General features: G+C 44.6%; 1 protein-coding gene across 1 annotated transcript in view; it reads left to right on the forward strand.

Moving 5' to 3' along the window:
- The window catches only part of LOC118013517 (beta-galactosidase-1-like protein 2), a 53809-nt gene that overhangs the window by 19270 nt on the left and 7464 nt on the right, over positions 1-27075 (forward strand). Inside the window, exons 6-13 of the mRNA XM_035009451.1 lie at positions 9878-9970; positions 12774-12855; positions 18668-18738; positions 21753-21837; positions 23864-24001; positions 24583-24663; positions 25079-25185; positions 25857-25997. Of these exons, the coding sequence (XP_034865342.1) occupies positions 9878-9970; positions 12774-12855; positions 18668-18738; positions 21753-21837; positions 23864-24001; positions 24583-24663; positions 25079-25185; positions 25857-25997 (798 nt within the window). The remainder of the gene's footprint in view (positions 1-9877; positions 9971-12773; positions 12856-18667; positions 18739-21752; positions 21838-23863; positions 24002-24582; positions 24664-25078; positions 25186-25856; positions 25998-27075) is intronic.

Raw genomic sequence — 27075 nt, forward strand, 5'->3', positions numbered from 1 at the left:
TTTGTTTCCTGAGATTAAGAATACCTCATATCAGTGAGGTCATATGATACATGTCTTTCTCTGATTGACTTATTTCACTCAGCATAATACCCTCCGGTTCCATCCACGTCGTTGCAAATGGCAAGATTTCATTCCTTTTGATGGCTGCATAATATTCCATTGTATATATATACCACCTCTTCTTTATCCAGTCATCTGCCGATGGACATCTTGGCTCTTTCCACAGTTTGGCTATTGTGGACATTGCTGCGATAAACATTGGGGTGAACATACCCCTTCGGATCCGTACATTTGTATCTTTGGGGTAAATACCCAGTAGTGCAATTGCTGGATCATATGGTAGCTCTATTTTCAACTTTTTGAGGAACCTCCATACTGTTTTCCAGAGTGGCTGCACCAGCTTGCATTCCCACCAACAGTGTAGGAGGGTTCCTCTTTCTCCATATCCGCGCAACAGCTGTCATTTCCTGACTTGTTAATTTTAGCCATTCTGACTGGTGTGAGGTGGTGTCTCATTGAGGTTTTGATTTGGATTTCCCTGATGCCAAGTGATGTTGAACACTTTTTCATGTGTCTGTTGGCCATTTGGATGTCTTCTTTGGAAAAATGTCTGTTCTTGTTTTCTGCCCATTTCTTGATTGGATCATTTGTTCTTTGCGTGTTGAGTTTAAGAAGTTCTTTAGAGATTTTGGATACTAGCCCTTTATCTGATATGTCATTTGCAAATATCTTCTCCCATTCTGTCGGTTGTCTTTTGGTTTTGTTGACTGTTTCCTTTGCTGTGCCAAAGCTTTTAGTCTTGCTGAAGTCCCAATAGGTCATTTTTGCCCTTCCCTTGCCTTTGGTGATGTTTCTAGGAAGAAGTTGCTGCAGCTGAGGTCGAAGAGGTTGCTGCCTGTGTTCTCCTTTAGGATTTTGATGGACTCCTGTCTCACATTGAGGTCTTTCAACAACTTTGAGTCTATTTTTGTGTGTGGTGTAAGGAAATGGTCCAGTTTCATTCTTCTGCATGTGGCTGTCCAATTTTCCCAACACCATTTGTTGAAGAGACTGTCTTTTTTCCATTGGACATTCTTTCCAGCTTTGTCGAAGATTAGTTGACCATAGAGTTGAGGGTCCATTTCTGGGCTTTCTATTCTGTTCTGTTGATCTATGTGTCTGTTTTTGTGCCAGTCCCATACTGTCTTGATGATGACAGCTTTGTAATAGAGCTTGAAGTCTGGAATTGTGATGCCACCAGCTTTGCTTTTCTTTTTCAACATTCCTCTGGCTATTTGGGGTCTTCTCTGGTTCCATACAAATTTTAGGATTATTTGTTCCATTTCTTTGAAAAAAGTGGATGGTATTTTGATAGGGATTGCATTGAATGTGTAGATTGCTCTAGGTGGCATAGACATCTTCACAATATTTGTTCTTCCAATCCATGAGCATGGAATGTTTTTCCATTTCTTTGTGTCTTCCTCAATTTCTTTCGTGAGTATTTTATAGTTTTCTGAGTACAGATTCTTTGCCTCTTTGGTTAGATTTATTGCTAGGTATCTTATAATTTTGGGTGCAATTGTAAATGGGATCGACTCCCTAATTTCACTTTCTTCTGTCTTGTTGTTGGTGTATAGGAATGCCACTGACTTCTGTGCATTGATTTTATATCCTGCCACTTGACTGAATTCCTGTATGAGTTCTAGCAGTTTTGGGGTGGAGTGCTTTGGGTTTTCCACATAAAGTATCATATCATCTGCAAAGAGTGAGAGTTTGACTTCTTCCTTGCCGATTTGGATGCCTTTTATTTCTTTTTGTTGTCGGATTGCTGTGGCTAAGACTTCTAATGCTGTGTTGAATAGCAGTGGTGATAGTGGACATCCCTGCCGCGTTCCTGACCTTAGGGGGAAAGCTTTCAGTTTTTCCCCATTGAGAATGATATTCGCTGTGGGTTTTTCATAGATGACTTTTATAATATTGAGGTATGTACCCTCTATCCCTATACTCTGAAAAGTTTTGATCAAGAAAGGATGCTGTACTTTGTCAAATGCTTTTTCTGCATCTATTGAGAGGATCATATGGTTCTTGTTCTTTCTTTTATTAATGTATTGTATCATACTGATTGATTTGCGGATGTTGAACCAAACTTGCAGCCCAGGGATAAATCCCACTTGGTCGTGGTGAATAATCCTTTTAATGGACTGTTGGATCCTATTGGCTAGTATTTTGGTAAGAATTTTTGCATCCGTGTTCATCAAGGATATTGGTCTGTCATTCTCCTTTTTGATGGGGTCTTTGTCTGGTTTTGGGATCAAGCTAATGGTGGCCTCATAAAACGAGCTTGGAAGTTTTCCTTCCATTTCTATTTTGTCGAAGAGTTTCAGAAGAATAGGTATAAATTCTTCTTTAAATGTTTGGTAGAATTCCCCTGGGAAGCCATCTGGCCCTGGGCTTTTGTTTGTTGGGAGATTTTTGGTGACTGCTTCAATTTCCTTAGTGGTTATAGGTCTGTTTAGGTTTTCTATTTCTTCCTGGTTCAGTTTTGGTAGTTGATACATCTCTAGGAATGCATCCATCTCTTCCAGGTTATCTAATTTGCTGGCATAGAGTTGCTCATAATATGTTCTTCTAATTGTTTGTATTTCTTTGGTGTTTGTTGTGATCTCTCCTCTTTCATTTGTGATTTTATTTATTTGGGTCATTTCTCTTTTCTTTTTGATAAGTCTGGCCAGGGGTTTATCAATCCTGTTAATTCTTTCAAAGAACCAGCTCCTAGTTTCATTGATCTGTTCCACTGTTCTTTTGGTTTCTATTTCATTGATTTCTGCTCTGATCTTTATTATTTCTCTTCTCCTGCTGGATTTAGGCTTTATTTGCTGTTCTTTCTCCAGCTCCTTTACGTGTAGGGTTAGGTTGTGTATTTGAGACCTTTCTTGTTTCTTGAGAAAGGTTTGTATTGCTATATACTTTTCTCTTAGGACTGCCTTTGCTGCATCCCAAAGATTTTGAACAGTTGTGTTTTCATTTTCATTTGTTCCCATGAATTTTTTAATTCTTCTTTAATTTCCTGGTTGGCCCATTCATTCTTTAGTAGGATGCTCTTTAGCTTCCATTTATTTGAGTTCTTTCTGACTTTCCTCTTGTGATTGAGTTCTAGTTTCAAAGCACTGTGGTCTGAAAATATGCAGGGAATGATCCCAGTCTTTTGGTACCTGTTGAGACCTGATTTGTGACCTAGGATGTGATCTATTCTGGAGAATGTTCCATGGGCACAAGAGAAAAATGTGTATTCTGTTGCTTTGGGATGGAATGTTCTGAGTATATCTGTGAAGTCTATTTGGTCCAGTGTGTCATTTAAGGTCTTTATTTCCTTGTTGATCATTTGCTTAGATGATCTGTCCATTTCAGTGAGGGGTGTGTTAAAGTCCCCCAATATTATTGTATTGCTGTCGATGTGTTTCTTTGCTTTTGTTATTAATTGGCTTATATGATTGGCTGCTCCCATGTTAGGGACATAGATATTTACGATTGTTAGACCTTCTCGTTGGATAGACCCTTTAAGTAGGATATAGTGTCCTTCCTCATCTCTTATTACAGTCTTTGGTTTAAAATCTAATTTGTCTGATATAAGGATTGCCACCCCAGCTTTCTTTTGGTGTCCATTAGCATGGTAAATGGTTTTCCACCCCCTCACTTTCAATCTGGGGGTTTCTTTGGGTCTAAAATGAGTCTCTTGCAGACAGCATATTGATGGGTCTTGTTTTTTAATCCAATCTGATAGCCTGTGTCTTTTGATTGGGACATTTAGCCCATTTACATTCAGGGTAACTATTGAAAGATATGAATTTAGTGCCATTGTATTGCCTGTAAGGTGACTGTTACTGTATATTGTCTGTGTTCCTTTCTGGTTTATGTTGCTTTTAGGCTCTCTCTTTGCTTAGAGTACCCCTTTCAATATTTCTTGTAGGGCTGGTTTCGTGTTTGCAAGTTCCTTTAGTTTTTGTTTGTCCTGGAAGCTTTTTATCTCTCCTTCCATTTTCAATGACAGCCTAGCTGGATATAGTATTCTTGGCTGCATATTTTTCTCATTCAGTGCTCTGATTATATCATGCCAGTCCTTTTTGGCCTGCCAGGTCTCTGTGGATAGGTCTGTTGCCAGTCTAATGTTTCTACCATTGTAGGTTACAGATCTCTTGTCCCGAGCTGCTTTCAGGATTTTCTCTTTGTCTCTGAGACTCCTAAATTTTACTATTAGATGTCGGGGTGTTGACCTATTTTTATTGATTTTGAGAGGGGTTCTCTGTGCCTCCTGGATTTTGATGCCTGTTTCCCTCCCCAAATTAGGGAAGTTCTCTGCTATAATTTGCTCCATTATACCTTCTGCCCCTCTCTCTTTTTCTTCTTCTTCTGGGATCCCAATTATTCTAATATTGTTTCATCTTATGGTATCACTTATCTCTCAAATTCTGCCCTCATGATCCAGTAGTTGTTTATCTCTTTTTTTCTCAGATTCTTTATTTTCCATCATTTGGTCTTGTATATCACGAATTCTCTCTTCTGCCTCATTTATCATAGCAATTAGAGCCTCCATTTTTTATTGCACCTCATTAATAGCCTTTTTGATTTTGACTTGGTTAGATTTAGTTCTTTTATTTCTCCAGAAAGGGTTTCTCTAATAACTTCCATGCTTTTTTCAAGCCCAGCTAGTATCTTTAAAACCATCATTCTGAACTCTAGTTCTGACATCTTACTAATGTCCGTATTGATTAGGTCCCTGGCAGTTGGTACTGCCTCTTGTTCTTTTTGTTGAGGTGATTTTTTCCATCTTTTCATTTTGTCCAGAGGAGAATAGATGAATGAGAGAACAAAATGCTAACAGGGTAACAATGTCCCCAGAAAATATACACTAAACAAATCAGAAGACACCTTCCAGAAAGTGGTCGCTTTTCTGTTCAGAGAGTTGTTGCTATTCTTTTCTTCGATCTCTTGTTGAATTCGTAGGTGTTCAGAATGGTTTGATCCCTATCTAGCTGAATTCCTGGGACCAGACGAAATTTAGGTCTCCTACTCCTCCACCATCTTGCTCCTCCACCTGGTAAATTCAAGTTTAACTGGCTATCTTGTATTTTTATTTCTTAAGCCTAGAAGCCCTAATCATGAAAGAAGTAAGAAGCCAGGAAATTATTAGCCTAGATTTTTGTAAGGAAGCTGGGATTACTGAGATGATCCAGCAGGTTGTAGTAGATTGGGTGCTGGAGGTAGAGGTGGGGTTGTAGGGATGGTCATGCCAGGAATATGGCTCAGAAGCATTCTTAAATATTTAAAAAAAAATCTGGGTATAACATAATTATTTTGTTTTTCGTTGTGGCAAAATATACATAACATAAAATTTACTACTCTTACCATTTTTAAGTGTAGATTTCACTGGCCTTACATCCATTCACATCATTGTGCAAACATTACTACCATCCATTTCCTGAACTTTTTCGTCTTCCCAAACTGAAACTCTATATCTATTAAACATTAACTTCCTATCTCCCCTCTCCATAATCTCTGGCCACCACCATTTTACTTTCTGTTGCTATGAAATAGACCATTTTAGGTACTTCATATAAGTGGAATCATACAGTATTTGTCCTGTTATGACTGGCTTCTTTCACTTAGCATGTCTTCAAGGTTCATCCGCATTGTAGCACGTGTAGCAGGTGTCAGAATTTCCTTCCTTTCTAAGACTGAATAATAATCCTTTGTATGTATCATATTTTGTTCATCCATTCATTCATCAAGGACACCTAGGTTGCTTCTGCCTGTTGTGAATAATGCTGCTATGCTAATTAATCTTACTAAAGGTTTGTCAATTTTGTTAATCTTTCCAAAGAACTAACTCTTGGTTTTGTTGCTTTTTCTCTATTTTTTTATTATCTCTTTTTATTTCCATTCTAATCTTTAATATTTCCTTCCTTCTACCCTTCAGTTTAGTTTGTTTCTTTTTTCTAGTTCCCTAAGGTGAAAAGTTAGGTGTTGACTTAAGACCTTTCTTCCTTTTTAATGTGTTTACAGCTATAAATTTCCCTCTTAGCATTGCTTTTGCTGCATCCCATAAGTTTATGTTGAATTTTTATTTTCATTTGTCTCAAGATATTTCCTGATTTCCCTGTTATTTCTTCTTTTAATCATTAGTTGTTTTTAAGAGTGTGTTAATTTTCACATATTTCTGGAATTTGAAATGTGAATTTTTCAGTGTTCTTTCTGCTGTTGGTTTCTAGTTTCATTCTATTGTGATTGGAAAAGATACATTGTATGATTTCCGTCTTTAAAATTATTAAAATTTGTGTTGTGGCTTAACATATGATCTGTCCTGGAGAATATCCCATGTGTATACATTTGAGAAAAATGTGTATTGTGTTATTGGATGGACTGTTCTCTATATATTTGTTAGGTTCATTTGATCTATAGTGTTGTTCAATTCTAAATCTAGGTCTTTTCATTGGGGAGTTTAATCCATTTACATTTAAAGGAATTACTGATGGGGAAACATTTACTTTGGTCATTTTGTTATTTTCTCTATGTTTTGTAGCTTTTTTCTCCCATATTTCCTCCGTTACTATTTTCCTTTGTATTTAGTTGATTTTTTATAGTGACAAGTTTTAATTCCCTTTTCATTTTTTTGTGTGTATATTCTATAAATATTTTCATTGTGGTTACCATGGAGATTACAAATACTGTCCTAAAGTTATGACATTCTATTTTATATTGGTGCCAACTAAACTTCAATCACACACAAAAACTACTCCTTTATAGCTCCACCTCTCTGTATGTTATTGATGTCACAAGTCAAATCTTTATATGTTGTGTCCTCATTAATATAGATTAGTAATTATTTTCATGCATTTGTCTTTTGAGTCCTGTAAAAAAGAAGTAGATTTATAAATTAAAATTAGAATAATACTGGTTTTTATATTTTTAAAAAAGATTTTACTTATTTATTTGACAGAGAAATAGAGCCAGAGAACACAAGTGGAGGGAATGGCAGAGGGAGAGGGAGAAGCAGGCTCCCCACTGAGCAGGGAGCCTACATGGGGCTCGATCCCAGGACTCTGGGATCACGACCTGAGCCGAAGGCAGACACTCAACCATCTGAGCCACCCAGGCACCCCTACAATTTTCTTTTTTTTTAAAATTAGTTTCAAGAGGTAGTATTTAATGATTCATCACTTGCATATAATACCCAGTGCTCATTACATCAAGTGTCCTCCTTAATGCCCATCACCCAATTACCCCTTACCCCCACCCACCTCCCCTCCAGCAACTCTCACTTTGTTTCCTAGAGTACAGCATCTCTTATGGTTTGCTTCTCTCTCAATTTTCATCTTATTTTATTTTTCCTTCCCTTTCCCTATGTTCATTTGTTTTGTTTCTTAAATACCACATATCAGTGAATCATATGGTATTTGTCTTTCTCTGACTGACTTATTTTGCTCAGCATAATACCCTCTAGTTATATCCACATTGTTGAGAATGGCAAGATTTCATTCTTTTTGACATTTACCTTTACTGGAGAACTTTGTATTTTCCTATGGTTTCAAGTCACTGTCTAGCATCTTTTCATTTTAACTTGAGGGACTCCATATAGTATTTCTCATAAGTCAAGTCTAGTGGTATCAAACTCCCTCAACTTTTATTTGTCTGAGAATGTCTTAATTTCTCCCTCATTTTTTGAAGGACAGTTATGCTGGATGTAGAATTTTTGGTTGATAGTTCGTTTTTTGTTTTTTTTTTTTTCCTTCAGCACTTTGAATGTATCATCCTTCTGTCACTGCCCTGCAAATTCATGGTGAGATAGCCACTGATGGTCTTATTGGGGATCATTCATACATGTCAAGTTGCTTTTCTCTTGCTCCTGTCAAGAATCTCTTTTTGTCTTTGGCTCTGACAGTTTGATTGTAATGTGTCTTGGTTTAGGCTCTTGGTTAATGCTACTTGGAGTTCACTGAAGATTCTTGGATTTGTATATCCATGTCTCCTCAAATTTGAGAGGTTTCCAGCCAATTAATTCTTCAAATAATCTCTCTGCCCCTTTTCTTTCTTCTTTTTGGGATTTCTGCAATGAGTGTATTTGTCTGCTTACTGATGTTGTGTATGTCCCTCAGGTTCTATTCACTTTTCCCCGTTCTCGGTCTCTTTTTGCTCTACAGACTGAATAATTAAAATGACTTGTCTTCAAGTTATCCCATTCTTTCTTCTTTCTGTTTGAATCTGCTGTTGATCTTCTATGGTGAATTTTTCTATTCAGATATTATATTTTTCAGCTCCAGAAATCCTGTTTAGTTTTTTTATACTTTCTCTTTATTGATATTTTCACTTTGCTGATATAGCCTCTTCCTGGTTTCTTTGTCCATGTTTTCTTTAGCTCTTTGAGCATATATATGGCAGTTGTTTTAAAATCTTTGTCTAGTAAATCCAGCATGTGTTCTTTAGAGACTTTTTCTAGAGATTTAGTTTATCCTTTTGAATGAGCTGTGTTACCCTGTTTCTTTGCCTTGTGTTTGTTGTTGTTGTTGTTGAATATTGGGCATTTGATGGGCGCCTGGGTGGCTCAGTTGGTTAAGCGACTGCCTTCGGCTCAGGTCATGATCCTGGAGTCCCAGGATCGAGTCCCGCATCGGGCTCCTTGCTCAGCAGGGAGTCTGCTTCTCCCTCTGACCCTCCCCCCTCTCATGCTCTCTCTCTATCTCATTCTCTCTCAAATAAATAAATAAAATCTTTAAAAAAAAAGAAAAAGAAAATTGGGCATTTGAAACAACAGTCACCTCTCTCAGTCTTTGCAGACTGGTGGGGAACACCTTCATTATTTGGTGGGCACCTAAGCATTAAGATCAGCATGGGGTGATGGCTTTAGATCTTCTCAGATGTTTTCTGGGCACACATCTAGTCTGTCCTGTGTGTGCACCACCTTTTTTTTCCTCCCACTTTCCCTGGCTGGTTTTACATGTCTTAATTTCCGAAAGAGTCTCACGCCAGCTTCTTTTTGTGGCCTTAGATGTTCTATCATATTCCTCTGCCTATAATCCCTTGCACCCTGGCATACATGGGTCTGTAGACCCCCTGAAATTTTCACATGCTGTGATCTTAATTGCCTTATGTAGCTTCCAACCTGAGGTCCAAGCTATGCCATTTCCTGTCTGAGTTCCAAGTAAGATGAGACTGAAACTAGTCTACTGGGCAGCCTACAGACAGCCCAGAATATTGCAAACAAGTTCCATTTTGCTCCTTCTGTCTTGAGGGAGGGAACTGGGAATTGGGTTGCTTTTTTCTGACTATGCCATGCTATGCCGGAGAGGGGGTAGGGCGAGAGTGAGCAAAGACACCATGAGATTTCTTATCATTTTTTTATTTTATTTTTTTAAATTTTTTTTAAGATTTTATTTATTTGCGAGAGAGAGAATGAGAGACAGAGAGCATGAGAGGGAGGAGGGTCAGAGGGAGAAGCAGACTCCCTGCTGAGCAGGGAGCCCGATGTGGGACTCGATCCCAGGACTCCAGGATCATGACCTGAGCTGAAGGCAGTCACTTAACCAACTGAGCCACCCAGGCGCCTGATTTCTTACCATTTTAAACATGTGTTTTCCTTGATTTGCTTAAACATTTAACTGGTTTCCAGAGCTCTTATAAGTTATTTTAGTCAGTTTGTAACTGTTTATTTGATGTTTCCATAAGAGAGCAAGGACCTGGAGCTCCCTACCTACTCTGTCTTACTGACATCATTCTCAATTATATAACCAAATCTTTTGAGACTTTTGCTTTCAAATGGAATATTTTGCTGGTAATTGGTGATAAATGTGGTGAAATTAGTACAGTTTCCACTACAAACTCAGCTTTTGTTTGTCTCTTTCCCCAGTACAAGCACGGAGGCCCCATCATTGCTGTGCAGGTGGAGAATGAATATGGTTCCTATAACAGAGACCCTGCCTATATGCCTTACATCAAGAAAGTAAGAGTCAGCTTGGTTTATTTCTTCATATTCCTTCCTCTGAAATGTAGTATGGGCTATGATGTGACATGTTGGCCTAATTCTTTTCTCATATTAATACCACATTTCCTAGCATCATTTATTAATTAGTGAATCCTTTCACCATACTTTTATTTCAGTGGGGTCATCACTTATTTACCCTCTATAGATTGAGTCTAATTGGGGATTGCAGTACATACATGGAATTGCAATGGCTGAGAATAAAGGGATGGGCTTCATTGAGTGTGATGATTAGTGAAGTCTCTCTGTAGAGGCTGCTCTCATTCTAGCATCTAAAGCAAGGGTTCCCAGCTTCATCTGAACATACACTTTAAAAATCCCTATGCCCAGGCCATATACCATACCAATCAAATAAGAATCGCTGGGGTGGTCCTCAGACATCTGATTCCAATGTGTAGGTTAGTTTGAGAACCACTGATTGAATGTATGGCAGACCAGTATATGGCAGGGCTAGATGATACTTAAAAAAACAGGCCTGTTTTTTTAGATCTGGTTTCTATCCTTTTGTAGCTAAGTCCTTGAGCAAATGCCTTAATTTTTCTAAACCTCCATTTTCTCTTCTTTGAAGTGGGACTAGTGAGAGAATTTGCCTCTCTGAATTGTGCATGTGTGTGAGATCACTTGGCTCAGGACTGTTCTAGGCATGTAGTAAGTAGTGAATAAATAACACTTTGATAGATTATTGGCAGTGGTTTTAGGGTACTTAGAAGGACGGGCCATGGTGTGGGTTGAGGAAATGTTAAGTGGCCTCAGGGAATCCACCTAATTAAAGCTGCTTTAGCTTTGGCCCTTGATGTCAGCATCTCTTCTGCTGTCATAGGCAGATTCATTTTCCATCTGGAAATTACCTCATTCCCTGCACACAGGCAGACCAAGTTCAAGCACTCTAGCTTATAGGTTCTTATCTACTCTTGCCCCCTTCTTATCACCTGCAGAAAGCCCTGTGTAGGGAATAAGCCTTTATCTAGGAAGAGGCATTCCCAGGCATCCTGATAGTCAAGCCCAACTGCAGCCTGTTTAGACCATACCTCCAGCTCCATCTTTGCCTTTGAATTAGCTAGAAAGATCCCATCCAGGGCTCATGATAGGAGAGCTTCTCCCACTATAACTCCTTCCCTTGGACTGTCTCTCAAATGCTAGGGCTTCTCCAGCAGGTGTTTACTGAGTCCTGAGCTGTAGAGAAGGAGAGTTCTGCTAATGGGTGGGGAGGAGAGGGCAACCCCTTCAAGGGGCTTCTCCAGCTCAGTCAACACTTCCTTTGTGTCTGGGAAAGGTATCCATATGTGAGACAGATGGACAAAGGGAAGCTGCAGCACCCACCCGCTGTCATCCTGACCTCTTGGGAGGATCCCCTCTTAAGCTGTCTTGCAGCTTGTCCTGGGTGTTGCAGACATATGGACATCATCAGCACAGGATGACCTTGGGTAAATCACCTCACCTTTTTGAGCCTTAGCTTCATCATGTGCTTAATGGAGACAGGAATGCCTTTCTCTAAGGCTGCTCTGGGAATGAAGTGAGATTATAGACACAAGACCCCTAACTCTGCTTGGCAGATCGCTGGTGCTCAGGAAATAGTAATTACCCCTTCCAGTGTGCAGTCAATAAATTAATGCCTGTAAAAAGTCAAGTGTAATAGTACAGCTGTAAAAGAAGCTTATACCCTCCCAACCCCCACGATGTTATTTGCATAAGGTAGGAACTGAGGCAAAGCCTGTTACGTATCGGCGAGTGACTGGCTAGAGAGTTGCGAGGTGCTGGGTCCAGGGCTTTTAATAAACATCTCACCTTGCTTAATGGATTGAACTTCTGCAGCTTCTGTTGTCTCTGAGAATTAGGGCCCCCTCTGCTCTTTCCTTACTGGCATCAGGCTTTAGACATGAACATTATGTACCCACTGGATTCTCTCTCTGTCTCACCTATTTCCCAAAGAATTTGGTTGAAATAAGCAGTCTTGTCAAAATATCTGCAGGGAAAATTAGAGGAGAGTCCCCCTTGCCGGGGTTTCTGATCCTTTAGAGCCCACAGCCCCAGAGCAGACTTTCCAAGGTGGACAGACTCTTGATTCAGGTCCATACTATCTAATTTGCTTTGTATCCCTTAACCCTTTATCCAACCTCTCTGAGACTCTTCCTCTGTACAGTTATTGTGAAGAGTGAATAGGACAGTCTATGTATAGTGTTTAGCAGAAGGCCTAGCATGATTGTAAGTGGTTCATAAATGGTAGCAGTTATTCTGAGTAGTAAAATGGTTATTGCCTCTTAGCACAGCGTGTGCTCCTTCCACTTCTTCATTTGACAACTTTCAAGGAGCTCTTCCTGTTCTACTGGGCACGTGCAGTGTGTCATGGGCATGTGACTGTGTTGGACAGAGCCCTCCCTGGCCTAGTGTGGGGGAAGGATGGGCAGCTTGCTTCTGGTGCAGGGGGAGCTGGAGGGTCAGGAGGGCCTGGCCTGCTTGTGGAGACCCTGCAAGCCGGCCTGAGTGGGGCTGTCTAAGAAGAGCGCACGCACTAGCCAGATCTGGCACCTCACCACATCTGAGGCAGCCAAGGGATGCCAGAGCCTGACAGCCCTACCCCTGCCACAGCTGGACTTCAGCCGATAGGAGCTTTGTTGACCACGTTGGGCACAGACAGGATAGGTTTCTGTTCACTTTTTGCGGGGAAGTAAATGCTTTATTTTGAATCTTGCCCTCTTTCTCTTCTAGCTGCCACCTTCCCAGCTCTGAGGAACGACAGATTGACTTGTTTTCTTTTCCCCCATAGGCCTTGGAGGACCGAGGTATTGTGGAATTGCTCTTGACTTCAGACAACAAGGACGGCCTGCAAAAGGGAGTCATGGATGGAGGTGCCTGCCTGGATGCTGTGCGGGGGCGGGGTGGGGTGGGGGGGGGAGACAGCACCCTGGCCTCACTCTGCATGCTTCCCCAAATGGCCTGGGTCGCAAGTGGAGTTTCCCTGATGTCTGGGCTTCTCCTATTTGCATGGCATTGGGCCCGAAGCTCTGGGCCTCAGAGGGTTGGAGGATCTGTGGCAGACGGATCTCTGGTCTCCCACTTGGGCTGAGCACTCACTCAGGACACTAATAGTGCTCTGCAGACTGCAGGACAGGAATGGTGAGTTGGTCATCCTAGACGGAAGTTCTCTGAATGTCTGCAGAGAGGGCAGAGCAGATGAAGCGTTATGGGCTGTCCTGGGAGGGTGGCTTACTCAAACGCTGCCAAAATCATGGAGATGGGTGACCACCACCCAGGGGGTATGTAGCCCCTGTGGTGATGGCAGCTGGCTGGGCAGCAAGTGAACAGAAGATCACCGTGGCGGCCCTCCATCAGCGCCATCTGTTTCCCTTACTCTGCGTCTCTTCCTGTTACTGTAGAGGCTCTGGCCAGCTTCACCCTTGCGCACCAAGCCCCTTGTCCCTCAGCTACTCAAGGGCATTGCTCCAGCAACTCCTGCTTCTGCCCTGGGTCATCAGATTTTCTCTAATGGGTCATTCCCATCGGCATGTAAACATGTTGTTATTTCTTGCTTGTAAAACAAATCTCTTGATTCATTTCCCTATCTAGAGGCTGCTGTGTTTCTCTGCTCCCCTTCAAGAAATCTCCCCATGTCCATGCTCAATGGCCGCCCCAGTCCATTTCCTCTCCATCTCTCTCAAACCATCGGGGTCACGTTACCACCCTCACCATTCCACTGTCACTGCTCTTTTCAGGGTTGCCAGTGACCTCCGTGCTACAAATTTAAATGCTCGTCCTTGTCGCCTCTGACCTCTCAGATTTTGTCAGCAACCATCAATCTCTTTCGTCCCTTGGTGTCTGAGACCCAATTTCCTGTTTTTTCTCTGACCTCACAGGCTGCTCCTACTTGGTATCTCCTGCTGGTCACTTCTCTGTTCCTGAGTTCTGATGTTTAAATTCTTTACTTCTCACTGCTTGGAATGAATGTTCCTCTCCACACACTCACCACCCTGGTGATGTCATCCAGGTGCCTTTAGGTCTGACCTGTGTGTTGATGAGTGTGAGGTGCACGTCTCCATGAGCGACCTTCCTGAACTCCTGCCTCACGTGTGCATCTGCCTACTGGGCACAGCACCCCGGGAAGGCTGCTGATCTCAGTGGAAGCCGCGGGGAACTGAACTTGTCTGTTTCCCTCCTAGAGCCTGTCCCACCTTCCGTCTTCTTTTTCTCAGTAAATTGCAACTCCATTTCCCCCAGTTGCCCAGACCTAAACTTTGTAGGCACTTTCAGGCCTCTCCTTGTGTATGCCGGACACACAGCAAATCCTTTTTATCTTTAGCTTTATCTTCAAATTTATCCCGATCCAAGTAAGTTTTACCCTGTCCGCTATTACCATCATTCTTATGTGGGCTGTTGCAGCGGCCCTGAACTGATCTCCTTTCTTCACTGCTGCCTCCGACACAACTTTTTCTCAACATAGCAGCATTTGCAAATGTCATTTGGATTGCCTCAGGCCTCACCTTAACTCCAGGTACACCCAGCCTTCCTCACACTGAAGCACAAGTTATGAGAAAGGCCTCGAAGGGCCTCCTTTGACCTGTGACCTCTGTGACCTGGCTAGGTGTCTCCTGGCCCCCCTCCCCCTGCCATCCTGTTCCCCCCTCCTCCTGGCCTCCTATCTGTTTCTGGAACATACTGGACACCCCCAGCCTTCCTGCAGAGACCTCTCCTCCCACTTTTCTCCCAGGTCACCTCGAAGTGAGGCTTCCTCTGAGCACCCATTTGAAATGCAGCTCCTTCTGGAGCTCCCCCAGCCCTTGGGCCCTGCTTTATTTTTGCCTTCTAACATTCTGGGTAGTTTCTTTGTTTTATTCACCTGTTTGACTGCGGCGGTAAGATCCACCAGGGCCTGGGTTCCGTCTTGCTTGGCGGTGCCCCTGTGCCTGGACACGGTTCATGCTCCGCAAGGATGATGGTCGTTGAAGGGCCTCCTATCAGCTGCCAGATACTTCCTAAGGGCTCCCACCACCCGCTTGCCTCTGCGGCAGCACGCCGGGCTTCCCGTTCCTTCTGCGTCGCCCTCCCCTCTACTAGACTGAACAGATAGGGCCTTTCATCTCCGCAGCCCTAGGCCAGCGCCGGCCTGCGGGGGGCACTCGGGGGTGTCTCGTTGGATGAACGGGCAAGAGAAGGCCCTTTCCCCAGACCCACTGAGCTCCTCAGGGACCAGCCGCGATTCCCGCTCCTTCCACGCGATGGCACTGTCTTCTTGTGGCTGCTTCCACGGCCTCCGCCGGCCCATCACTTGCCAGTGCCCCCAGGCAAGACCCTTTGGAGGCGGGTGCACAGGGTTAGCGCGTGAGCACCGCGCTGAGCAACGCCGCCGACGCACGGAGGGAGTCGACGAGGCCGGCCGCGGGACTCCAGGTCCTCCTCCACGGCCCGCTCCGCCCCTCGCCATGCCCCGCCCCGCCCCGCCGTGCCCCTCTCCCCCGCCGTCGTCCCCTGTGCCCCCCTCCCTACCCCCTCCTCTCTGCCCCCGCCTCCGCGCCGCCCCCCGCGCCGCCCCTGCCGGTGCCCTGCAACCCTTACCTCCGGAGCTCTGCCTGCTGTCGGAAGGACTTTTCGCCATTACCTAAAAGCGTAACTAGAGTTAAGGCATCCACAGGTGTAGCATAAGGTCGCAGAAATGCTGCTGCCTCCTCCCGGTCCCCAGACGTGACACTGGCCCGCGGCATCCCGGCGGCACCGTAGCTCCTCGGTGATTCTGACTGGCTTTACGGGCCGGCCTTGTGCGCGTGGAGATGCCTCTCCTGCCCGCCGCCCTGCCCTACGAGCGGTATTCGGGGCGCTGCTGCTGAGCTGACTCGCTTTCGCTGGGCTTGGTTTTCACTTTCAGTGTAACTGTCCCGTTTCCTTTTCTTGTCTTTCAATTCTCTTTTCTCTCCCCTTTCTCTTTTCATCGTTATTTTTTGTTTGAATTTGACTTGACACGCACATAGTTGACACACGTTACGTTAGTTTAAGGTGTGCCCCCCTTCTCTTTTAAACAAACGCTTTACCAAAGGTTTTCCAAACTCCTGTCACGTGTGTTTCAAATACCTGCACATATCAGACTCTATGTCAAGTCCGATGGGCCTGAGACCCCACCGCCCCTGACCTGATGGAAGCCGGCTACCCGGCTTTACCCGAGGTGAACTCTGGGTCTCCTGCCCAATCCCCCTTCTCTGCGCTGTGCCCAGATTTTCTAGCACCCACCTCACTGCTGAGGTACAAGGACACTCTGGTTCCTGATCCTTTTATATGTTCTTCCTGTTTTTTTTCCTTCCCATTTCTAGAAAACTACAGGATTTTCCCTTTGTCCTCGGTATTCTGGTATTTCACAATGATGTTCTTTGGTGTGGGATTTTTTTCCTTTTGTGGAACTTTCGGGCATCATTTGAATTGAAACAGTGGAACATCCAGTCAGTGGATTTTTTTTTTTTATATGCTTTCCTTTTTTCTGATCTTTTGGTCACTCCTGTTATTTGTAGGTTGGACTATCTATCTATTCTCTAAGTTGCTTATCTTCTTGATGTATCCCTGCCCATTAGTTCCACTTTCTGGGTGACATCCTCAATTTGTCTTGTAATCCTCATATTTCCTGGGTCTTGTTTTCTTGAATATATTTCTTTTCTCATGGCATACTTTTTATTTTTTATTTATTTATTTATTTTTTAAAGATTTTATTTATTTGACAGAGAGACACAGCGAGAGAGGGAACACAAGCAGAGGGAGTGGGAGAGGGAGAAACAGGCTTCCCGCGGAGCAGGGAGCCCGATGCGGGGCTCGATCCCAGGACCCTGGGATCATGACCTGAGCCGAAGGCAGACGCTTAACGACTGAGCCACCCAGGCGCCCCACATGGCATACTTTTTAAATGGACACTATCTTTCTTACTTTGCTCTGAGGATATTTTACTTTTTTTTTTTTTTTAAAGATTTACCAGTTCTGCTCAATCTTCATGTGAGGGGATTTCCTCAATTGTTTGGCTCTGGAATGAGCAGTTTAAAGAGGACTGAGCAGTTTAGAGAGGAGGCACTAAACGGCCAGCTGGGAGCTGAGTGCCAGGAGGGGCTGGGGCAGGTGTAGGAGGAGCTCACCTGTAGGGTGATTGGGCTGGGGTGTGCTATTTCCAGGAGGGAAGCCCAAATGTCGGTGTTTGGAGATACTGTCTTTAGTTCTATTAAGTGTTTCCAGAGACGAATCCTTTGGTCTGTTGCTGCAGATATCCTGGGAGCAGACAGGAGTAATGGGCAGTAATCCTTTGGCTGAGATGGCCCTTACTGACCAGCTGCAGATCTCTTACTTCACAGTCTGCTGCGCTGATCCCTCCCAGCCTGGAGACACTCAGCTTACCTAGAGAATGTGGTCCTCCAGGGTGGGGCACCAGTGGGGAAGAGGCTTGAGGAGTGTGTGAGGCAGGGGACGGAAGTGTGTTCCCTGCTGCACAGTGCCTGGGACGTGAGACAAGGACTGGGGCTGGAGGGTGGGGAGTCGGTTGAAGCTTCTTCCACTCTTCTAGGCTGTTTACTGACCCACTGCCCTTTGCAGCCTCCTGAGATTTTCTTGAAACTTCCTCTCTGTTTTGTCTACTCTCTAGGTCTTGTTCTTTATGGACTTCCACCTTTGGATTCCTTTATTTTTATATTAGTGAGGAGTCAGGAAGGCTAGGAATAGATGCCATGTTTTTAGCCATTCTAATCCTGTTCACTTCTGAGATTTCTACCTGCTCAGTTTCAGACAGGCATCCTGTCTTCAAGGTTTCTCCTTTAGGTGAGGAGGTGTCTGGATGTGTAGGGTCTTATCCAGTGGCTTGCTAGGGGATGGTGACATCACAGGACAATGGGTCAGTGTCCGATGGGCCTGGGTTGCAGCATTACTCTGCTGCTCACCAGTTGTGTGACCTTGAAGCAAGTTATTTAACCTCATAGAGCCTCAGCTATTGTTTATTTTTAATCACTGGTAATCAGTGGCTTATGTCTACCAGGAGAGTGTCAGGGTGGCCAGCTTGGCGGGCTGGTTGGTCTCTGTCATGCATTCCCAGACCTTCGGGAGCTCAGGCCAAGCCCAGTGCATATGAGGCCTACTGTCCAAGCAGACAACAGGCAGGCAAGGAGCCTCAGAGCCAAGTTCTGCAGCTGGGGTAGGCTAAAAGGTCCATGACCATATAGGCCAAATGTAGCACATTTTTCTTGGGCATACTTTTCACTGATGCCATTTAAAATATAATTTTAAACTAAAAAATGGACACATTATGGAATGAAATAGAAAATTAGCCCTCATTTAAGAAATAAAAGGGAAGTCTTCATTTAGATCATTACTTTGCACTAAATGCTTGAGGTGCAAAACAAAGATCAGACTCTGGGCTCCTATGAAAGAATAATTACCAGAAATGTACACTCTGCTTGTAAAAATTACATTAATCAAGAACAGATGCCTAGTGAGTGATTGCCCTGTAAGCTCTGAGCTGAGTGGTGGAGTTTCTGAGAGGAACAAGATAAATCTCCTGACATCAGAGCAACTAAACTCTAATTGGAGGTGGGAAACAATGTCAAGATTAATTTATTTTGCTGGTAAATTGGGAAAGGTCTGCGTTAGTTCAGAAAGTCTCCCTGGCTTTTAAAACAATGCTTTGTTTCTCTTTCTCTTTTTCATTCACAGTGCTGGCCACCATCAACCTGCAGTCACAACATGAACTGCAGTTATTAACCAACTTTCTCTTAAGTGTGCAGGTAAGTCTGGCCCAGGGGCAGCTTCCGGCTCTGCTTGGGGTGAGTGTCGAAAGTCCTAGAGTCAAGTGGAGCCTCTGTCAGGAAGTGTGAACTGCTGTGAGGTACCTGCAGCTCTGCCCAGGGCTCCAGGATGGGGAGAGGACGGCTCTGGGCTCGCTCAGCCTTTCACCTCCCAGCCATACTTCTGCTGTTCACAGAGGCTCTGGACTAGAATTCTGTGGACTCCATTAGCCCCAGATATGCCCATCTTGGGATTGAGAGGAGTAATGCTTTCCTGACCTGTACTGTGTGTCTGACTTTAACCCGTAAGGTCCCTCTGGGCCTAGAAAGATTATTGTCATCAGCAAGATGGGAAGCCTGGGCCATCCCTGGTCAGAGGAGAGAGGAGAGGAGTTTCCGAGTATAAGTTCACATCCTTCAGGTTGATGGGAATTTACAGTTAAATCCTATTCTGATTGATTCTTTTCTCTTGAGTTCACATGCCTCTCCTAAGGAGGCAGATGGGATCTGGCCACGGTAGTGGCAGCCCATTCGCAGAGCTGGGGCCCCATCCCTCACCGTGTCCTGCTGAAGGGTGTGAATGCCCCAGACTGTCACCACCTATTAGGTGTAGGCATTGATTTCCCGGGCCTAGTGGGGAGCCACTGGAACATTAGTATCCCCCGTGAGTACATGCCTTCAGAGATGTGGGGGCTGTTCTCCATTCCACCTGTTAATTTCTGAGAGCAGAAGTAGGTCCAAAGGCACATCCATATGAAGTCCCCAGGGGAGTGTGAAGCTGTGGAGGATGAGGGCCACCTGTGTGTATGATGTGGCTACTATCTGAGTTTAGAGGGACAGGCGGAATGCTCAGGGAAGGTGACCAGGAAGAAATGGGGCAGGATGGGACCTGACACCAGGCAGAATTTGTTAGGCCGAGCAGGGGAGAGACAGTGGGCCCAGGTCCAGCCCCTTTCTCCCTTCCTTCCTTCCAGTGTTGACTGAGTGCCTGCTCTGTGTGTGGAATGTGGCTAGGCCCTGTTACCCTGTGGTGACTAAGATGGCAGGTCTTTGCCTTATGGGTTTGTGACCAACCTGGGGAATAAACAAAAATAAACAATAGCCCAGCAACTAAAGAGGATTGTACCTGAGTGCTGTCTAAGGCAGGTATAGGATATCGTGAGCTGTCTCTTTGCCCACTAGGTAGTGTGACCCCTCTGCTTCTCTTTCCTCTCCTGTGAAGTGGGGATAATGATAGGTCCTGCTCAGGGGGTTGTTTGAGGATCAAATGAAGTAATATTTGGAAAGCACCCAGGAAAGCAAGGCTTCATGTTGGCTCCTTTATGGTCATCCTTAGATAGGGGCCCCACAGCTGTGCACCCAGGCCGGGTCATCCTGCTGACAGACTGGCACCGTTAACGGCCTTTCTGTCCGCAGTTCCGTTCAGTGATGTTTTCCTCAAGGAAGGGGACTTAGATCAGAGTCTGCTTTGAATGCTCAAACAGGACAGGCCCAGCTCTGCTCAACTTTGGGCTGTCCAACAGCACCCTGCTGGGCCCTCATGTGCATGTCCAGTGATGAAGATAATTAACGTGGGTGTTTCTTGAGCACTTCCCAAGTGCTAGGCACCGTGTGCGAAAGGCATTATGTGCATTATCTCATTTAATTCTCCCAGTAACCAGGTCAGCTGGCTACCATGGTTACTGTTGTACAGTCAAGGAGACCGATTGGAGAACAAATAGAGCACCCAGTAAGTGGCGGGTGAGGGGGTACGGCACCGTCTGACTGAGGCAGAGCTCCAGCTCTTACCCACATCGTGCGGCGCAGTGACCTGGGCCACTGGTGGGCATCCCTGTACCTTGGCCCTGGCGCCCTTAAGTCAGGGAGCCCCCTCCTAGCCCTGGAGACTATTGACATGTGGCACATAGAATCTACTTCACCCTTAGTGACTTAAACATGGCACAGTGTATCCCCTTCTTGGGAGGTGGACAGGTGTAAAAAAAAAAAAACAAAAACCAAGCCACAAGTCTTGCTAAAAAAATTATTGTGACTACTTTGGCTTTTCCTCTGGCGTGGTTGGTATCTTCTATTCAACAGATAATAAATCTGTCCCATCACTGTGGACTAGATTTGGTTGCTCTGTATGTGTTGCCCTCTAAATGTAAGGCCACCGCTAACAGAGAAAGTACTTGATGAATGAGGACGGCTCTCTGGTGTGGAACCTGAAACACCAGCGTGTTAGTCCTTCTATCTCCCCTCGATGCTCTGGTGCTTCTTCAAACACAGCACAGTAGAACATGGTTCTGGGAATGGTTTCTGCATCCCTGGGGCAATCCCACACCAAAGTCAGCATTCTGAAGTAATATTAAAGACTTAATTGTTATCGAACGTCCTAGCCAAGGTATGAAGCCAGATATTGCGGCTGCAGGGCCTGCACTGGAATAGCTGTGCTAAATAACTCCCTGATTTTCTCGTCCAGTTTTGTAAACTAATGTTTAAACTAGACCTCAAAGAGGGGCCTACTCTACAGCCCTCTGACTCTTGCAGCTAAAGGGAAACAGCAACTGAGGGGTCTGCATCCATGGGGTGCCCATCAGAAATGGAATTATCCTGATAGAACATTCTCCTTCCCTGAGAGGGGATAGGCAAAGCTTGGCTTGACCCAGAAAGCAAACCCACGTAGGAAAAGACTCCCAGAGCACATGCTGCCTTCTGATGCAGACTGACTTTGAACACATCCCTGTGTTTTCTTGCTAGCTCCGTATGCAACATTAAAGCCACGTTAAGGCATGAGGGTCTCCTGCATCAGCTTTGGTGGTTCATTCCACTTTCTACCTGCAGGGGGAGGCACATGTGGAGGATAAGCTGGTGCAGGTGCATTTGGTCCTCACCTGCGCTCTGCTTTTGATGGCCCTTACAGCAAGGAGTGTGTGGCCAGGGAGGAGTTGAGAGGGTAGAAGGGCTGGGATTTCCCTGAAAGAAGAACTCCTCTCTGCCTCTTTTGGCCAGCTAACTTCTCATTTTGTGGTGCCCAGAGGGTTCAGCCGAAGATGGTGATGGAGTACTGGACAGGGTGGTTTGACTCGTGGGGAGGCCCACACAACATCCTGGATTCTTCTGGTAAGTGCTTTGCAGTACCTACACCCAGCATGTGACCTATGAAGTAAAAATCAGTTCCAAATAACGTGCTAATTGATGTAAATGAGCTGTAGGGTGCAAGGCTTCTGGGATTATCTGCATGTCATAGTCAGCTCTTGATATTCCAGACTCATGTGTCTTGACATTTGAAGTGAATGGTAGGACTCTTAACACTGCTTTATTATGTTTTGATAATTATATAGGCAATGCACACCTATTGCAAATATCCAGCAAATACAGAAAATGTAGGAAGAAGAAATAAAAACACCAGAGCCCAGAGAAAACACATACAGTTGACTTTTTTTTTTTTTTAAGATTTTATTTATTTATTTGACAGAGAGAGACACAGCGAGAGAGGGAACACAAGCAGGGGGAGTGGGAGAGGGAGAAGCAGGCCCCCCACCGAGCAGGGAGCCCGATGCGGGGCTCGATCCCAGGACCCTGTGATCATGACCTGAGCCGAAGGCAGACGCTTAACGACTGAGCCACCCAGGTGCCCCAACAGTTGACTTTTGAACAATGCAGCAGTTAGGGGTGCTGACCCCCCTGCACGCTTGAAGTCTGGGTATAACTTTTGACTCCCCCCAAACTTAATGATTAATAGTCTACTATTGACCAGAAACCTACTGATAACATGCAACTGGTTAACACATATTCTGTATATTGTCTGTGTCATGTACTGTATTATTACGATAAAACCAGCTAGAGAAAAGACAATGTTAATGAAGAAAACTGTAAGGAGGAGAAAATACTTTACAGCACTGCACTGTAAGAAATCATGTGTAAATGGAGCCGTGCAGCTCAAACCCATGTCATTCGAGGGTCAGCTGTATATTGTGCAGGCAGTTCTGTGTCTGTCTGCAGCCCTGCATGCACACAGAGATATGGATGCTCGTAGTCACGGCTGCTCTTTGTTACCTGCCTGTGCCCTGATTGACACGAATGAACAGCCTTCTATACTATTAGAGATTCCATCACTGTTTTTTTTTTTTTTAAAGATTTTATTTATTTATTTGAGAGAGAGAATGAGAGACAGAGAGCACGAGAGGGAAGAGGGCAGAGGGAGAAGCAGACCCCCTGCTGAGCAGGGAGCCCAATGTGGGACTCGATCCCGGGACTCCAGGATCATGACCTGAGCCGAAGGCAGTTGCCCAACCAACTGAGCCACCCAGGCGCCCACCATCCATCACTGTTTTAAAGAGTGCAAAGAACCCTGTTGTATTGGTGATGAAACCACAATTTATTTAGCCACTCTCTTACTGATGAACAATTGGATGTTTCCAGTGGTTTTTGTTAATTGAACACCATTGCAGTGAACATTCTTGAACATCCAGTTTTGCAAATCTGGCATATTATTGTCCTAGGATAAGTTCCTAGCAACAGAATTGCTACATTAATTCAATTTTGATATATATGTACTAAACTGCTCTCTGGGAAGATTATAACAATTCTTCTTATTATTAAATGAGAATACCTACTTTCCATAGATTCATCAACACTGAGTATTAAAATAATTTTTAATATTTGTCAATCTGATTGCCAATATGTATGTATGTGTGTATATGTATTAATACTTTATATTTCTCTTTTGATGTTATCTTTTCACATCTTTGGCTAATTCTTTAATAGAGGTGGGACTGGGGAGGTGGTTAGAAATTACATCTCCAATTAGGAGTCCAGTGACTCTTTGCATCTTACCAAGTGTAAGTGTTGAGAACAGTGGAGGTGGAAGGCTGCCATTGTTCAGATCATAGTCATTGGAGACTTGGCCATGATGGAACCAACAGCTGGAAGACTGCAGCTCGGGGGCTGTGGTGCTGGCCCTTTTCTCTTCATACACCTCATCTTCTGTGATTGCAGTTCTAGTGGAAGCTGAAGGGCAGAGCTATGGAGTTGAATTTGATGGGATTGGGGGGGGTGGTCAGGAAAGCTGAGAGGCCAACAAGGTTGTGACTTGTCCCAAGCTCTGACTCGCTCTGCACATCCCCTTTCTCCCCTCCTCCTGCAGAAGTTCTAAAAACAGTGTCTGCCATCCTTGATGCTGGCTCCTCCATCAACCTCTACATGTTCCATGGAGGTACCAACTTTGGCTTCATAAATGGAGCCATGCATTTTCATGAATATAAATCTGATGTCACCAGCTACGGCAAGTATTCCCCAACGCTGACCCTCCCTGGAACATCCCACATTAGCATGTCTGTGGCTTTTTATGCAGAGTCCTTTAGGGGCAGTGTTTGGCACCTTCAATGCATTTGGTTCTAGGGTGCCTGGGGAAGGGATGGTTTTGCCCGGATTATTACTTTTAAACTTTTAGAGCAGTAGGAGACTGAAGCCCACTCACATGCCTGTGAGTCTTTGGAAGTCTTTGGAGGAAGTGAGAGGTACAGCCAGGATGAGGGAAGGTCCTTTGATGAGGGCAGCCTCTCCTCCCTACACAGGTCCTTGAGATGTGTAACTCCTGAACCCTTTAGGTTGAGAGTCCCCTGAAGGTAGGCAAGGTGCAGGAAATTGAGGGTCATGCCATGGCCATGGCACTTTTGGTGGAACTTTATAGTATTTAGTATTTATTGTATTCTGATTGATGGCTCATACCAGAAGTGTTCTGCCTCCCAAATTGCTGGGATGAGGACCTTGTTGCCATACCCCAGCTTCTCCCTTCTCTTTTTGCTGCTGTGGACACTGTCCTGTGACACAGGTGACCAATGACAGCATCCTGGTGTCTTGCAGACTATGATGCTGTGCTGACAGAGGCTGGGGATTACACAGCCAAGTACTTCAAGCTCCGAGGTTTCTTTGGCTCTATCTCAGGTACCTGACAGACAGCCGACTCAAGCACCAACTTGGGCCCTTGCTTTTGCTCTGAGACCCCTGAAGAATTACTTCTTCACTACCCCATCTCAACCCTAGTTGACCTATGTACAAGAATGTCCCTAGACAAGGACAGGCAAGTTTGGGAGACTGTTTTCATCATGGTTTGTGTGTCATCAGCTTTGCCTTTCTATGGGCATTAAGACTCCTGAAGATATGAGAAAGTAAAGTCCCCTGCACCCCCCCGCCCCCATGTTGCCTTCCTAGCAGGGCCAGGCGGTCTAAGAATGTTTCCCTCTTGGCTCTAGGATAAAGGAGCACATTGGGCCGTGGACAGGAGCCAGGGGCTGGGGAGGCTGGAGGTGGCAGTGACTTTTTGGGTCCTCTTGGGTTGGCCCTGTTGTCTGTGTTGCAGGTGTCCCTCTTCCTCCCCAACCTGACCTCCTTCCCAAGACTGCGTATGAGCCCTTGAGACCGAATTTATACCTGTCACTATGGGACGCCCTGCAGTACATGGAGGAGGTGAGTGCCTTGGGGCAGGGAAGCGGGAGCAGTAGCTAGGTGGGCCAGTGGGGCTGTAGACGGAGAAAAACCAACGCTTGATAGCTTTGAGGTCCATTCCCTGACTTTAGAGCTCAGAGGAAAGAGCATAAACTTGTGCTAGAGTATGAACTGGGAAGGAACAAAAAGAATTTGAGGAAAAACTGGTTAACACAGTAGGTAGTCTCTCTCTCCAGCCTTGGTGGACAGGGAGGAAGGTGAAGAGGCACGTGAATGGGATGTATCCCCCCTCTGAGAAGAGGGTGCCCCCCTGGAGCTGACCTAGTGGGGTGCCGTGATGCAGAAATGATGGTGGATTGAAAGTCTACAGGTCTGGTACATCTCTGGGCTTCATTCCATTGCTATCACACATCTGCCTTCCCTGTGACCCTGGACAGCATAGGGCTAATAAGATGAGAAGTCAAAATCAGAATTTTGGAGCTTGAAGAGCCAATCAGCTGGATTGGCTCCCTATGTTTGTATAGTGAGAAGTCAAACTAGAAGAAAAGGTTAGAGGGCCTCTTCCCCCAAATCCCCAGTCCCAGGTGGGGATCTGTCTGCTACCTTGCACTCCCCCAGAAGGCTCAAGATGAGGTTGCTGCCTGTTTTCTCCTCTTCCTAGCCTGTATCTCCCCCTACTCTTCTCTATACAGCCAGTTAATTCTGAAAAACCAGTCAATATGGAGAACCTGCCAATAAACAATGGAAATGGACAGTCCTTTGGGTACACTCTGTACGAGACCACCATTGATTCATCGGGCATCCTCAGTGGTCTTGTGCGTGACCGGGGACAGGTAGGGGCGATTTCTCTTTTTTACAAAAATTATTTAAATTCAAATTAATTAACATATACTATATTATTAGTTTCAGAGGTAGAATTTAGTGATTCATTAGTTGCATATAACACCCAGTACTCACTACATCAAGTGCCCTCCTTTATGCCCATCACCCAATTATCCCTCCCCCACCCCCACCCCCCACCTCCCCTCCAGCAGCCCTCAGTTTGTTTCCTAGAGTTCAGCATCTCTTATGGTTTGTCTCCCTCTCTGTTTTCATCTTACTTTATTTTTCTTTCCCTTCCCTTCCCTTCCCTTCCCTTCCCTTCCCTTCCCTTATGTTCATGTTTTGTTTCTTAAATTCCACATATGAGTGAAATCATATGGTATTTGTCTTACTCTAACTTGTTTTGCTTAGCATAATACACTCCAGCTCCATCCATGTCATTGCAAATGGCAAGTTGATGGCTGAGTAATATTCCATTGTACATATATACCACATCTTTATCCACTCATCTGCTGATGGACATCTGGGCTCTTTTCATAGGCTATTGTGGACATTGCGGCTATAAACATTGCGGTGCATGTGCCCCTTCAGATCACTACATTTGTATCTTTGGAAAATACCTACTAGTGCAATTGCTGGGTCATAGGGTAGCTCTATTTTTAACTTTTTGAAGACCCTCCATACTGTTTTCCAGAGTGGCTGCACCAGTTTGCATTCCCACCAACAGTGTAGGAGGGTTCCCCTTTCTCTGTATCCCCGCCAACATCTGTTGTTTCTTGAGTTGTTAATTGTAGCCATTCTGACCAGTGTGAGGTCGTGTCTCATTGTGGTTTTGATCTGTATTTCCCTGATGTTGAGCATTTTTTCATGAGTCTGTTGGCCACTTGTATGTCTTATTTGGAGAAATGTCTGTTCATGTCTTCTGCCCATTTCTTGACCAGATTTTTTTGTTTTTTGGGTGTTGAATTTGATAAGTTCTTTATAGATTTTGGATACTAGCCCTTTATCTGATAAGACATTTGCAAATATCTTCTCCCATTTCATAGTTGCCTTTTAGTTTTGTTGACTGTTTGCTGTCCAAGAGCTTTT

This window comes from Mirounga leonina, unplaced genomic scaffold (assembly GCF_011800145.1).
Source record: "Mirounga leonina isolate KUSES-001 unplaced genomic scaffold, KU_Mleo_1.0 Mir_153, whole genome shotgun sequence".
In the NCBI taxonomy this organism is placed as follows: Eukaryota; Metazoa; Chordata; class Mammalia; order Carnivora; family Phocidae; genus Mirounga; species Mirounga leonina.